The 15162-nt window shown below is 38.4% G+C and overlaps 1 protein-coding gene across 5 annotated transcripts in view; it reads right to left on the bottom strand.

Annotated features, from left to right (window-relative positions):
* The window catches only part of NCOA3 (nuclear receptor coactivator 3), a 71944-nt gene that overhangs the window by 5641 nt on the left and 51141 nt on the right, over positions 1 to 15162 (bottom strand). For 3 of the 5 annotated variants that reach the window (XM_017832314.1, XM_017832317.1, XM_017832315.1), the window contains exons 7-20: positions 14159 to 14333; positions 13483 to 13671; positions 13141 to 13242; positions 12210 to 12350; positions 10894 to 11041; positions 9600 to 9988; positions 8490 to 9370; positions 6832 to 6967; positions 5810 to 5998; positions 4697 to 4930; positions 3177 to 3303; positions 2316 to 2487; positions 1265 to 1564; positions 221 to 325 (exon numbers count right to left, since the gene is read on the bottom strand). In XM_017832314.1, coding sequence (XP_017687803.1) covers positions 221 to 325; positions 1265 to 1564; positions 2316 to 2487; positions 3177 to 3303; positions 4697 to 4930; positions 5810 to 5998; positions 6832 to 6967; positions 8490 to 9370; positions 9600 to 9988; positions 10894 to 11041; positions 12210 to 12350; positions 13141 to 13242; positions 13483 to 13671; positions 14159 to 14333 — 3288 coding nt within the window. The remainder of the gene's footprint in view (positions 1 to 220; positions 326 to 1264; positions 1565 to 2315; positions 2488 to 3176; positions 3304 to 4696; positions 4931 to 5809; positions 5999 to 6831; positions 6968 to 8489; positions 9371 to 9599; positions 9989 to 10893; positions 11042 to 12209; positions 12351 to 13140; positions 13243 to 13482; positions 13672 to 14158; positions 14334 to 15162) is intronic. The other 2 variants (XM_017832316.1, XM_017832318.1) reach the window with 1 other exon arrangement.

Below are 15162 nucleotides of genomic sequence, written 5' to 3'. Positions count from 1 at the left end.
CTAAACAAATTATAAAGTCGATTAGATATATTCTACATAGGAAAACTATTGGCAAACTGAATTGATAACATGACCTAATGAACAAATCCCTCTGCAATCTCGGGAATAAGGGAGGTAAAAAACCCACCTTTTTTAATTGTGCAGGGGGACAAAACCAAAGAGGAATGCTGTGGAATCATGAAAGAATGTCAAAATTCCAAACAGTGTAATAATTACTTACCTGTGATCCCACCTGTGGCTGCATAACTGGTCTCATTGCTGAGGTATTTCCACTGACTGGACTTTCCATTTTCATTTCAAGCGTCTGACGGGTCTGATTGATAAACTTGGAAAAAGACATTTTAGCAGAATTAGCCTGAAAATAACAGTATCTCAACAAAGTAATGGCAACTCCTGCAAAAAAAGTTTACTTACAGACTTCTTGAATCCATGAAGTGCAGTGGTTAATTTTTGCCTTGTCTCATGTACCCACAGAACAGCTCAAACACACACAAAAAAGAAAAACCCTCCAAACAGGGCACTACTACTGGGGTTTGGATTTTTATTTCCCTTGAAATTAGCACTCTTTAAGAATAAAGAGCAGACTATTTATTTGTTCCAAATCATGTACTGGGCAAAAGGATATAACCACTAGCTTTGCTTAAAATAATAAAATTCTGTCTCCTTCCCTCTCCCTGACAAAAGGTCAGAGCCACACAGACTGAACTAGTGTCACAGAAAAGCAGAGAGAACACGGATCAAACACCACCATTCCACATCACACACCAGTAGCTCAGTTTTCCAAGTTTTCTTTGTATATTGTATTTGATGCCAGGCCTGCATTTCCACATGGGGAATTCACTGCTGAAATCATGCACCAATTTTGTAAGCAGTGCTTTCAAACTACTGTTACCATCTATGTGGCTGTATCTATTCTCTCACCTTTCATCCAAAAGAAAATACCTAAATGAACATGGACAAAGAGATCATCCAGAGCTACATTGTTCAAGAGCACTGTTTAAAGTCACAACACTCTTGTGTGCTGCAGGAACCAATCCAATGTGTAACTGGGGAGGCTGATGGAGAAACACTTGTCCTAATAAAGGTTCTTTCACTCCTACAGCCATCAGGCACTTGGTGAGAAGCACTGGCAAAATGAAAGACCTGTCCTCTCAATCATCTGTTGTCATGTCCATTGTCACACTTGTGAAGCAACACAATTCCATGTGCAACTGATTCCTCTCTGGAACATGAGGGAATTGTGAATGAAGGAGCAAAGAATTACCTGCTGGCCCTGCAGCCTCTGCTGGAGCTGCATGCGGAGCTGCTTGGGGGTGTTGGTCCGAGGCCTCATCACGTTGGCCCTGGGATGCACACTCTGCAGTGGGAAGTTGCTTGGTTGGCCCATCTGATTCATCACTGAATTAAAGGATGGCTGTTGTCCCTGGATGTTACTAAAACCTCCTGGCATTGTTGCCCCTTGCCCTTGGTAGGGCTGACCGTATAACGAAGGCTTCTGCTCAATCATGACGGAAGATTCCTGACCTTGAAATGAATCTTGTTTGGGTTCCAAAGCTTGTCCCTTCAACAGATACAAAAGTGCTTTCACTAGAAGTATATTCTTTAAGTAGGAATTCCTAAAGAAGCAATCAAACTAACACAGCATATTACAACAACCAGCAGTTTCTTGGGTAGAACACAGCATGGACAGGGACTGTTAGTTTTCTCTCCAAACTAATGAAACAGCAAGTGATAATTTATAACTTTTCTTTTAAACCAGCTCTGCTGCACAGTGTGTACACGGGCAGATCAGTGTCATTGGTCAAGCCCCTCCACACTTTTAAATGCTATTTGTACAAATGATTTTCTGTGTATTAGCAAGTTCCAAATTATTCATCATTTTTTTCCTATTTGCTAGCCATGCAAATTCAAGCTGGAACTGAAGGAGATGGAAGCACACTGTCACTGCCAGTCAAAGATTTCAAAACGTAAGCTCAGCTGACAACAGTTTACTAAAAAAACCCAACAAAATTCCCAGCTTATAGAATTATAATGTATTACACCCAAAAAACACCTCCATACACCAAGGCATGATACAATAAACTTCTACACGAGTATGCCATTTATCTTCCTTGGAATGCACAATTAGTTTAATCCATACTGAGCTTCTCCAATGAAAATCATTACTCAGTGTAGAGGTTTCCAAAGGCAGATGTAGGAAAATGAGGATGAGGAAGCGAGGAGAGGGAGTGAGAAGGCCCTCTTCACTTCTTTTTCAAGGAACAAAAGAATATAGGATTTTGGAAAATAAATGGCCAAAATCTCTCTTTACTTACTTGGCTTACAAGATCAGGAATTCCTAATGCTCGGTCGATTTCTTCCAGCCCTGTGACATCTGTATTACTCAGCAATGTGTGCAGCTGATCCAAAAGTGCCCTTTCATCATTCTGGCCTTCCATATTTGGAGCTGAACATAAGAGGTCATCCAAAGAGTTTCTAACTAGCTGTCTATAAATATAAAAACATTAAAATCGTAGAATCATTAAGACTGGAAAAGACCTCCAAGATCACCGAGTCCAAGCTGTGCCCAATCCCCACCTTGTCCCCCAGCCCAGAGCACTGAGTGCCACTGAGTGCCATGTCCAGTCTTTCCTTGGACACCTCCAGGGATGAGACCCCACCACTTCCCAGGGCAGCCCCTTCCAATGCCTGACCACCAGTGAAGAAATTCATTACAACCACTACAACCAAACCCACAGTTTTTATATAACATATTGACCTGGAGATGATTTAAGTACTATAACCACCAGAAGACTGAAGTAAGACTTATCAATTTCAGTCCCAAATTTAGGTTCTAAAATGTCCAGTCACCTTCCAGGTATCCTTGAACACAGGTAAATTCTGTTTTCTCCTGGCTTCTGCCATGTGCCACAGAGATATAATTTCAGATTTTCCCATCTCTTTTCTCTGTGACTCCCAGCTCAGGGATTGATTGATTTTGTTAACAATGCCTTTTGTGGAGCTGGAGTAAAAGATACCCAGTTTCATATCAGCAGCAGAAATGGAAACAGATTCTGACTCCCATCTGTTATCCCCACTGTGTATGCTACACAAATTTTTTTCCAGGTCTTAAATTCTTCTGACAAACAGTGAACAGCTGTATTTAAAGTTTATCTTAAAACCTTGCCCAAATCTACCTGTTCTGTGAACCCCGGGCCGCCTGCTCCACGGACAGCACGTTGTCAGGCCACAATCCAGGTTGGTTAGAAGGTCCAGGCTGTCCATAGGGATTCCCTGCCATGCCAATGTTTATCTCATTTGGCCCTGTGAGGTAAAACATTTGTGGGTTTTTTAAAAACTGAAGGTGTCATCTTGCTCTGCTGGCGTTCAGAGAAAGCACTGAGGATGATCATGCAGATTGTCAAGCAGCTTCACGAGCTTTCCATGAGCATGTTTTACAGTGTATACACACATAAACTCACACTCAACATCATTTCAGAAATATAACAGAACACAGATTTAAATATGACAGACAGTGATCTAAAGCTGCTGCCCTGTCAGAGCAGAACTCCTGTTTCTAGTCCTTTAGCCCCTCAAATCAGAATCTTATAGATACAGCACATAGCATGAAAAAAAATTAGAAACTTCTGGCCAATGACATCTGGGTACCAGCAAATAATACATTGTCATAGTGACATCAATATCTGGCATTTTAAATTCCAATACAAAGTGAAAATCAAAAAAAACCAGTAAGTACATAACATTTTGCTCTTTGCTTTCCCTCTACCTAGACACACAGCATTACATAGGAGAGTTTATGCCAACCCATTATTTCCCAATATCCAGGAACCACCTGGAAGTAACAGCTCAGGACAGCTGACAACATCTAGGAAGCTGAGCTGAAGAATTCTGACTCAGTCAGCACTACACAAATTTCTTCCTGATTTAACCTTATAACCACATGTTGCATTGAAACAGTAAAAGAACTGGTAGCAGTCCTGGTAGCCTTCCATGATAAAAATGGAAAGGAAGGAATGCTATTTTGGCCATTTTGGGGCATACCAGTATTGACACAGTAGACTGGAAAATTTCAGCTCTAGGGTAAACCTTTGTTAGAGATACAGAACAAAAAAACCCACACAGGCTTCAAGGCTCTGTTCACATTTTAGACACACAGCTTATTTTCTCTCATGCAAACTTGAACACTTTGAAGAGAAACTGTATTTGCAATGTGGTTTTATATGAAATTTGGCTACTCCATGTGAGAAGAATTTTGAAATACTTGAGAAAAAAACTTTAAAAACCACTGACTACCAAGCAGTTAACAGCAAAAAAAAAAAGTATCTATGTCGAGTATGATGAATTCAATTAATATCTTCAATTCAATTAATCAATTCAATATCTTGAATTCAATGAATATAGAATCGCAGATGCCATTTAGTTCTTGGAATTTAGCAGAGAAGCACTGCACTGAAAAAAATACACAGAAATTATCTCCCCAAAATCTGGAGACTCACACAGGCAACACCAGAAGATAACAAACCTGCCAAAAAGTCACTGAATGTCACAGTCAGGGAACAACAACAGCCTTTACCTTCAAAAGCCTTTTGATGAAAATACAGCGTTCTACCAAAATTGAGAAGATTCTTATGATGAGTGCTAACTAAGAGAGCAGCGAGACAGCGCTGAGCAGGACAATAAGAAGGGCAGAACTTACTCATGTGAATCATGGGCTGCTGCAGGCCTGGCCTGGAGGTGGGCAGGCTGTGGGAGCGCAGGGGCAGAGCCCCAGAGCCGCCCGCGGGCCGGGGCAGCGCCGCGGGGCTGAACTCGGGGCCTGCCCTCAACAGCCCCCCAGAGCCGGCGGGGTCCAACCTGCTCCCCTTGGAGTTTGGCAAACCCCAGTCGGGCTGATGCTGAGTCATGGCCACGTTCCTGTTGGGAGCAGTTGCTGTAAGGAAGAGTGGGAAATGCAGGGATTTGTCATCTAGGCATAGTTTGGGTTAGGAATTGTTATTTCAGCAACAAGTGCACCTGCCAATGACAGAGCAATTCACTGAACTCCTGAAAAATCATCTAAAGCTTACCATGCCAAGTTTTACATCATCAAAAACCTATATGAGTCTATTTAAATGACCTGTGACCTATATTTAAAGGTCATAATGACTTATACAAGGACTCCCTGAAACAACATCTCAGCCTTGGCCATATTGACCAACATAACTGGTCTACTCTGGCCTCAAATCTGGAGGTCTGGTGACACACCATCTATAACGCTGCTGATGCCTTTGAGAACGCAGCAGGGTCACTCTTGAGGAGAAAAGACAATGCAGAAAGAATTGTGTCTTGCAGAATTTACCACCTAAGGAGTCTTTCTGCTGTGCCTTTTGCAACCGGACGTGCCTGTCTCGTGTTGGCCTTTTCAGCCACCAGCGTGTTTGTAACAAACGTGGGCAAAGCCCTTCCCAAATCTCTGTTCATGAAGCCTGGCCATGATGATGAGGGATGATGATGATAATGACTTAACTTACCATTGCAACCTGTACCTGCTTCTATGCATCAAAAACATACATTGAAGACTCAAAATAGTAAAAAACAGTTTAACTACTTAATAAAAGTAAAGTTAATGATACACAGGTAGTAAACAGTTATTTTCTTATAATTTAAGCTAGGATAATAATTAAGAATTATTAATATGTTGATGGTAAAATTAACATTCTTTAACATTAAGATTTCTTCTAACCAAAACTCATATTATAATCTTGAAACCTTTTTAGACATAAAAGCTTTTTCCTTTACAATGAGATCTACTAGTAGACAATCAACAAACCCAGATTTGCTGCAAAATTTTCTTGGTTTTCAATCATTCTTGGACTTCCACCCATCAAGTTTTGCTTTTGTAACATGGAGAATGCATTGACATTCCTCACGGAAGAGCTTGAGCCCACAGGGCTGTCTAAAGACATGGCTCTGTTAAAAGGAGGGCGAGCAGTCTGCACAGACTGGGAACTCTTCACACCTGTGAAAGAATTAAAAGATACATGGAACTGTAATTTTAAATAGAAAGTGCCATTAATGACTTAAATACATTAGTCTGATCTATTTATGGGCACATATATTTGATCTTAAGCAAGCCAGGAATAGTTATTTTGCTTATGTTCTCACTACAAAAATCACATTTTGAAAAATAGTTAGGATATTTTACAGTAGTTCCCTTTGGCCCTAGACAAAAAAAGAGATCATTTTAATTTAAATTCCATAATGAACCATGTTTTTAACACTTCGAAACACACTAGTATTACAGACTCCTTCATATATATATATATATACACACAGGCTTAGGGTAACTCTGACATGAAGACAGAAACAAATGGTTCTGTTTGGAACAGCTGGAATCCAGAGGTGGTGTGTTCAGAGCACAGTGTGCTACATGGACAATTAACCCACAATTAGAATTTTCACAAAGAATAAGAGGGAAATTAGAAGCTTGCCATCAATTCCATATTATATCTCTAGACATCTACAAGGGATAAAAATTCTCAATTTTAATTTACAACTGGCAAAACATTTTTCCTGATGACTTGTCTCTGAGAAATCTACATTAGACAAACCCAGAATAAACCATAAAACAAGGAACTGAATGTTATTCCTTGTGTATATAGCAGGTGAGTGCTGCCAAGTCAGCTAATAGTGCACAAAATAGCCTGGGAAAGCATAATTAGACATTTTGCATTATGTTTCTCCCTGAAGACATAGGAGATGAAGAAAGTGTTCTCTAAGGACTTGAGGATGTTTACATCAGGTAAGAAGAAAACCCTAACTTTAAAACCAAAGTGATATTAAATTCCTTACCCAATAAGGCATTTCCTTGAAATAATGCTTGCTTTGTTCCAAGGTTATTTCCATTGGCAGACATAGCATTATTGTAAAACTCTGAACTAGTCAGATCACCTAGAATTGCATCCAAATTATCCAAGTCTCCATTCATCTGAAAATGATGCAGTAAAACACCAAGGTTATTTATTCTTATATGGCCATCCCTCAGGTTTTATTCAGCTCCTTGCTAATCCTAAAAGATGTAACTGGGAGACAAATGTTTTAATTCACTGACGTTACCTTGAGCTGGATCTCAATTTCCAGAGAGCTTCAGATACCATTTAGCTACATTTGGTTTTTAGAGTATTTTGGTCAGCTAATTTTGAGAATTAGGAGAAACTGGAGGACCACTTAACTAAAATGAAAAGCCCCTCTGAATATAAACATTTCAGTCATGAGAAACTACAAAGATAAAAACACTAATGACGGCCAACAGGATCCAGAATGTGTATTATCAGTGATAAATAACGTATCTGTCACACACAAAAAGCCTAATTTCATTACTGGCAAACATGACAACACATGGAAATTACCTACAGGTTTTTCTGGTCATAGAAAAAGAATTCATATATAGTGGATTCATATCTTTACAAAAACAGCTTCTCTGAATACCTTAATTAGATCTCAGGAGCAAGGACTGAAACTACATGTTGGGTACTATTGCACAGTTGTGACTTTTCCAGAAGTGGTATTCAAAAAAATGTTACAAGGTGTTCCACTTAAGTCAGCCATTAGCTAATATAAAAACTGTGCATAATTTTTTAATTTACATATTTATTATTACTTGGGAAATTCAAAGTTATAAGATACCATCATGTTTTCAGTAAACTCTGCCATACTGACCAGTACTGCTCACTTTGAAGAGGTTCCAAATCTGACTTAGGACTAAAATACAAAAATATTATACACAGATTATAATTTTAAGAACAGCTGTCCCTAACTGACTTCTTAGTCACACTTGTAGTTTCAGAATAGTTGTTGGATGGTGCTACAGTTTTCTGTATCATGACATCTCTTGGAATTTTGACTCTAGAAACACTGAAACAAATTAACAGGCATATATTTATTTGAGTGCTGAATATATGTAAGTATTTGGGATAACATAATCCCTCACTTAAGGAGAAAAAAAGAGTGCTAAAATCAATGAATAAACTAAACCAAATCATAGCTATTTTAAGTATTACATATTTTTGTGTACTGTTTATATTTTCAAAATGAAATCACATTTTACCTTTTGCTGTTGTATTATTGCCAACTAATTAGACAGGCAGTTACAGCTCCATTTAATAAAATAAGCCATAAAACCAAACATGTGCTATGTGAAATAGCAACATTAAATATCAATGTTAAAGATCTGATTTTGAAGAAATAATTTGTTAATATTACCTTAATCATACCGTACCTCAAAGATAACGTTAATCCAGGACTTTAGTACACCAGATTTGTTTATATATACATATCCTGTACTTCTCTTTGTTTGTGTTTTTTTATTTACAATGAAACCTGAGTGCATTGTTTTATTTGCACACAACTTTATTTGAAATGTTTACATGAGAAGTGTCCTATATTTAGCCATTCACTGTAATAATTAAATATCAGTTAGCTCACTGCCATCATTTTACATTATACTGTACCTCCTCTGCTGGCTCCATTTTTATTTTCATCTCTTTTTCTTGACTAGAAGTAGGAATTGTAGAACTAGTGCACTGTCCCATCTTATTATCCACACTTTCTACTTTAGGCTTCAACTCTTTGGAAAGTGGGTCCTTAACATCATCTTTATCTAACAGGTATCTCAGTAAAGCATTGTTTTCCTTCTTCTTTGGGCTCAATTGTTCCTGTTTGATGGGGCCTTCTCCACAGGAGGTTGTGTTACCAGCATCATGATACGTGTCTTTCCCAGTAGCTTCAGCTGTGATCTTGGCCACCTCTGCTGGAGAATTGCCATTCTGCAGCAGTTTATGTAAAATCCTGTGCTTCTCCTGCAGGAGCGACCCGTGCACGTTTGAGGAGGAGGACACCCCTCCAGATGTTGATGAGGAAACTCCTGAAGGACTGGTAACATTGGTAGAAGGCTCTTTACAATTTGAGTCTAAAGGTGAGTTGGATGCTGTAGAATGTCCTCTTTCGTCAGAGGAGCACGTGAGCAGCTGAAGGAGTTTTTTATGCCCCTTGCTCTCAGATGGTCCTCTCTGACTTTCAGATGCCTCCAGATTTCCCTCTTTACTCTCTTTTTCACTAAGGAGATCCCTGCTGTTTGACTGGCAGACGGAACTTTCCACTTGGTTTTGTTCACAATACAAAGCAGAAGGGCTTTTGGAGTCCTGGGTACTTGTTTTACTTTGTGGAGTTACGCTCATGTTTGGGGAATTATCCAGTTTTGGACCCGGGGAAGAAAGTGTTGATAAAAGGGAATTTCCAACACCCTCACTAATGGCTTGCAGAGCACTGAGAGAGCTGCTAGAGAAAGTGCTGTTGCTTGTGTTGCTGGCAGATCCCATTGGTGAGTGCATACCTGTATCACATGACAGAGATCACACTCATTATGTTACAGTATTGCCTGGATCTACTTTTCCTTTGGATTATGTATGACTGTCACACTGAGTGAATAATTTTAAAATACGTTTTTACCATGAAATCAGGTAAACCACATTTCAGTAACACATATAGAGTCACAAAGAACAATGAGATTCAGTGAGAAAAGACAGCTTAAAAAAGAAGAGCTTATAGCAAAAATAAAATACCTGTAACTGGTGAATACTGGTGTGAACTCATTTTTGGACTCCCTCGATTTCTAGGAGATATCATCAGATTCTGTTGGTTGGAAGTTAAACCAGGACTACCATGTGGTGGGCTGTTTATATTTAACCCGTAGCTGTTGTTCTGATAAGCAGAGGATTGCATTCCAGGTCCAGAGCTCACCGGCCCCATATTCCCAGGGCCTCCATATCGAGTGCTGCTGAGCTGACCCACTGCATTGGGGTCTCCCATACCATAGTTCCTGTTCTGCACTGGCATGCCTTGACCAGGTGACATGTTCATAAGACCACCAACAGAATTTGTGTTTCCAGCCACGGGTGTTCTGATGTTTTGCCCAACAGAATTAGGATTTGGCCGATATCCATTTTGTTCTCTGTAAATTCAACAACATCCCCAGAAATCCCAAGAAAACAAATTAAAACCTTATTTGGAATCAAGTGCTACAAAGACATTATTAAGTAATCTTCCAAATATTTTTTTCAAAAAGAGCAGTGAGAATTTGAGCTTCCACAAACGCAGAACTAAGCTGTGCCACTCACTTATTCATTACAGAAATGCTTGGTCCTTCGGGTGATTTGAGTTTTAAGTACATAGAGTATCACTGCTTCAAAAGGCTTTAATCAACAGTCATTAGTCAGATTTATCAATTTAAAGATCTTCTTTCTTTTAGTCCCTTCTGAGTCAATGCCTGACACCATTCTACTGCGCACGCTAATGATGTCCTGAACCACCTCAGGTACTAATTTTTCAGCATCTGGAGGCACTCTAATGTCAGAGGCAGACAGATTCCCTCCAGAGTGACACTTCAATCATTCCTGTAATCAGCAAGAACAGGTCACAGGAAGTGCTATTTAAGTTACATTTAACTTTGAGTCATGAATGATGCACCTGAAGGTGTTTTGTTGTCTTTTTAATTGGCCTGCAATTAAAAAGAGTAAAATAAAGCATGTGACTGAGGATTTCTGTTTTCAGTGTTCCATCAATATGTTATCCCAAAAGAATAATGGATACATGATACAGGCTACATGTGGGTACTGAGAAAAAACCCCTTCTCTTCTGCCTGCCTGCCTTTCTGGCACATAGTTAAGTTGGGACTGTGTCAGGTTCACACATTTATTTCTATGCTGTGCAACTCTGTTTTCCAAGTTATTCCCCCTCTGTTTGAGTTTTAATCAGACACAATATTTTAGCATGCTATTCTTCTCAAGTATCTTCAAGGTCAGGCATATTTTTAAAAGCTACAACACTTAAATGATGAACAGACAGCACTGATTTCACCTCTGGAGGAAGTGGGTAGAGACAAATCCATGGCGGTCGTTGGTGACAGGATTTCGGAACAGTTTACTCTTGGTTTGTGCTGTCACTATGGTCCCATCAGCTAAAGAAAACCGATACAACGGGGTTTCAGCATGACCCTGCGTATAAGCTGTAAAGGGAATATACAAATTTAGCTCGTATTTAAATCCCTAAGAATTATTAATATGCCTTCTAACATATTTTTAACACAATATCCTTCATTTGCGGGAGATTAAAAAAAACCCATAACATGAAACTTTAAAAACAAAGAAACAAACAAATAAATAAACAGACTAAAAACACATATTAAGAAAAAGGAAGTATTCCACAATTTCTCCTAAATTAGTAGAGGTAAGATAAAAGCAAACAAGATTATTTTGGTGCTGAAGTATTTTGTGCTCACCAGACACAACTGGCAAAGTTCTCTATTTGTTAACAGACTTTCAAGGCCAGGTTACAGGTTTCCATGGCTCCTGCTTGGGGAAGTATTTCTAAGTTTAAAAGTTTTGTTTCTGTCAAAAAATTGTGGAAAGCACTGCTTTTAACTGGGCTCCAGATTCCTTTTTAATTTAGGATTTATTTAATCAGTTATGTTGAAGTACTTCCAGTGGGAATGGCAACTCCAGTTTTTGCCAGTGTGAGTTTCTCTTTATTTAATATCCCCTCTACTTGAATGCCTTTGTAAATCCTTCAAAAAGACTAGAGTTCAGAATACTTAGAAAACACCATCTTTCTTACTGAAGACCGTGGCTGTACTTCACTTACCTATCAAGGTTACCAAATTAGCACTACAAAATATGTAACACTGGAACACTGAAAATATTTTAAACCCTTCTGTCTTGAATAAGAAAAAGGCATCCACACAACTGTTATGGCTTTTAGAGAGTGACTGTTTAACAAAAGAAAGGGTGAATTAAAATAAAGTCAAATTAACATTAAGCAAAAAAAAAAAAACAAGCTAATGATAATTGAAGATGGCATATTATCACAGAAATATAGCTGTCCCTGTCATTGCTGTGTCAATCTGTGGAAAAACAGCTTACTTCAGGTCCCCAGATTTTGTATCTGATATTTTCCATGAAACAAACACATTAAAAACCCAAAATAACTTGCATCAGAATTTCTAGTTCTCAAAAGGGTCCCCCTCCTTCAGCGTGTAAATGAATCATTGCAATTCACACTAACCAAAGCTACGAAAAAAAAAAGAACACAGGCAGAATTCAGCATTTTTGTTTTGCTGGAAAAGATGCAGCCCCCAGGGGAAGCAGTACAACCAAACATGGTAAACTGATTTTTACCTTCGTGATAGTGGCGTTTGTTTGACCACGACTGCCCGTCGTTGTGGCACAAAAACCTCTGGATACAGCGACGAATTATATCTTCAAAGCCAGGTCTCATGGAAGACCGTAAGGAGTTTGTGTCAATGTTGACAAGTTTGCCTTAACAGGAAAGGAAATACACAAGTTAAACTCTTTATGACTTTTGTATAAACGTGGTACCTTTCATAGGGCTCCAAAATCCCCCTTTAAATCCCCAAATTGTGAGCCTGCGGAATTTAAATTTATGAATTATCTGTCATAGGAGAATATGATGCTGCTTGCTGGAAAACATCAATATTCAAAGGGATTTATAGAACTGAATAAAAGGAAGTTAATCCACACAGGTCAATGCCAGAGCTTTAGAAAACAGTAACCTTAGTCTCTGGTTACAGGCACCCAAGGGATGCACAAAAAGTAAAATTTTCAAAAATACCGACCAACTACACCCACAAATGAACATCATAAACACAAACTGGCATCTGAAAAAGCCCCAACTAGATTATGTAACCACTTCAATTTAAACCACATAAACCACTTTAAACACTAGCTCATGTACTGCATAAAAATACAGACATTCTAAAGGACTTCCATTCGTTTTGGTTATGATTTAAAATATTTCTAACGTGCAAAAGAAAGCACAATGGCAACCATCTGAAATGCTGCCAAGTTAAAACATAAGTAATGCTTCTTACCAAGCTACCAAACAACAGCACAGGGAAGAAAATGGATCCCACAGTTTTTTTTACATCCCACTGCCAACAATGGTATATTGCAAAAACCAGTTGGGAATTCTCGATATGAATTCTGTCATTACAGAGACATAATTTAACTACATACTCCATTTATTTAAAACAAGAGCACACTGACAAAGAAGACCCCTTCATACCTTCATCCTGGGTACACTTCCTACCTGAGAGATCATGTCTTGTAATAAAGCTCTCTGGATTTGTTGGAAACACCCTTTCTGCAGTTGTGATACGACGCGCCACACAAATCATGCAGGACTGCAAATCTGTATTTAAAAAAGAATGGGTTTTTTTCTGCTTTCATTTCTCACCTGTTTTACTCTACTGAAGTATCTAACAAAATAGCTTGTTTGTTGTTAAAATGGTAGTACAGACAGTAAGAATTAAAGTCATTGCACTCTTAAAGAGGAACTGCAAAAGCTACAGATTTCATAACACATCCCAGACATGGAAGAGCTTTGCACAGAAATTTCTTCTATGCACAGTAATTACACAAAATTTCCTACCTTCCCCCTCTTCCATCATAGCTCTTGGCTGTGACAAAGCAAAGCACTGCATAGTTTCATATCTCTGCCGTCCATCCTGGTGGCTGCCCACGTCTTCCAAAAGCTCATGGGAGCTTTTCACCATCATCCGGCAGTTGAATGTGTGACTCTTCTGTCTGGGGGTTTCACTGCTCCAAGCCACTCCATTGACTTCAAAGAACACAGGAAGAATTTAGAGAGATTTTGAGAGAAAACCCAAACTGATTCTTCTTAATTTAGACACCCTGTTCCCAGATTCCAGGTATAAAACAGTAGTATTGAGAACTAAGTAAAAAAATACTCTTTCACGTGACGCTTTCAGTCACTTGAGGGAGAGCTGAAAAGTCATTTATATATTTTAAAAACAAGCAGTTCCTTCAGCTAACCCTGTGACATAAGGAAACGTGTTCCTGTTTTTTAAGTTACAGGTAAACAAAATGCAAAGGCTAAAGTACAGTGTGAATTTCCAGCACATTTAATTATGGTGGTATGCTGTTGTAAAAACACAGTAATGTTTATCAAGATTAAGGTATTTTTGCAGTCAAATATTCTTTGCACAAGTGATCTGTTTTGAGAGGTTATCCATTACAAGGTCTTTTTTTCTTCTCTGATTGTTTTCAAATAGCCTACTAATGTACTACAAATCAACTTTTATTACCTGAAGATTTAGGTAAGTTTTTAAGAAAGTCTTTCCGGTCCTCTTCATGCAAGATCCCATAGACACTTGTATTAACCAAATCTTCTTGCTTGTACTGCAGATACTGTGTGACATTTTCTGATACAAACACTATGTTCCCATCTCGATTTACAACAAACAGGAAGCCGTCCAATGCCTAAATATTAACATGACAGCACATCATTTAAGACACACTGCCTAATTCTGAACAGAAATTAGTTTAAAAACTACACGGGTGAGAAATGTCAAGTTACAATACATTCATTTATTTTCAAGGCTAGAGCTGAAGTTTTAAATTCTCTGAGGAAAAGTGTGTCTAGTAAGGAATAATTCCAATATTAAAAATTAATCTGTTCATTTGTTATTCCATTCAGCTCTTTCACAGGGATAACCAGCCTTCTTGCTTCATTCTTGATCCGTATGAACAGCAGATCATGAATTCATAACATTACTTCAATAACTAGCAAGCTGGAACAAGCAGAAAGTCAGTAGAAGCAAGTAGTAAGTCATTAATATGAAGACATTTCCACCAGCAAGTGATAACAGAGGAGGGTCTAACCACATATTAAAATACTGTATTTTCTTAACTGAAAGAAAAATTCAATGTCCATGTGGAACAATTAAGTTTCAAAAGTGCTTTTTATTTAATTTGTAAATATGGGATTGGTTTTCTAGGCATAGATAAAGGGTATCTCCTCTGTACCTTTGTTTACAATGATTCTTAGGTTGTTTTACTTGATGGCAACATTCATTTAAAATGCTTCATAATTTAGTAACATGAACACCAATACACACAACAAACCTCCCCAAAACTCCATCCATTTAATGTCTTTCCCCTAAAAAAAGTAAAATACTCTTTGTATTAACAATCACTGTTTCAGCAGTAATTTGCTAATGACTGCTGGAGAAAGCAAAGCACAAGAATATAAGAAAAAGCCAAAGACTATTCTTCTATTTCCTTCTACAGAGAATTCCAGCAAAATTAA

The sequence above is a fragment of the Lepidothrix coronata genome, unplaced genomic scaffold, assembly GCF_001604755.1.
Source record: "Lepidothrix coronata isolate B3197 unplaced genomic scaffold, Lepidothrix_coronata-1.0 Scaffold201, whole genome shotgun sequence".
NCBI lineage: Eukaryota > Metazoa > Chordata > Aves > Passeriformes > Pipridae > Lepidothrix > Lepidothrix coronata.
The sequence above is the reverse complement of the archived record's forward strand: the minus strand, read 5'-3'. Positions and strand labels throughout refer to the sequence as shown.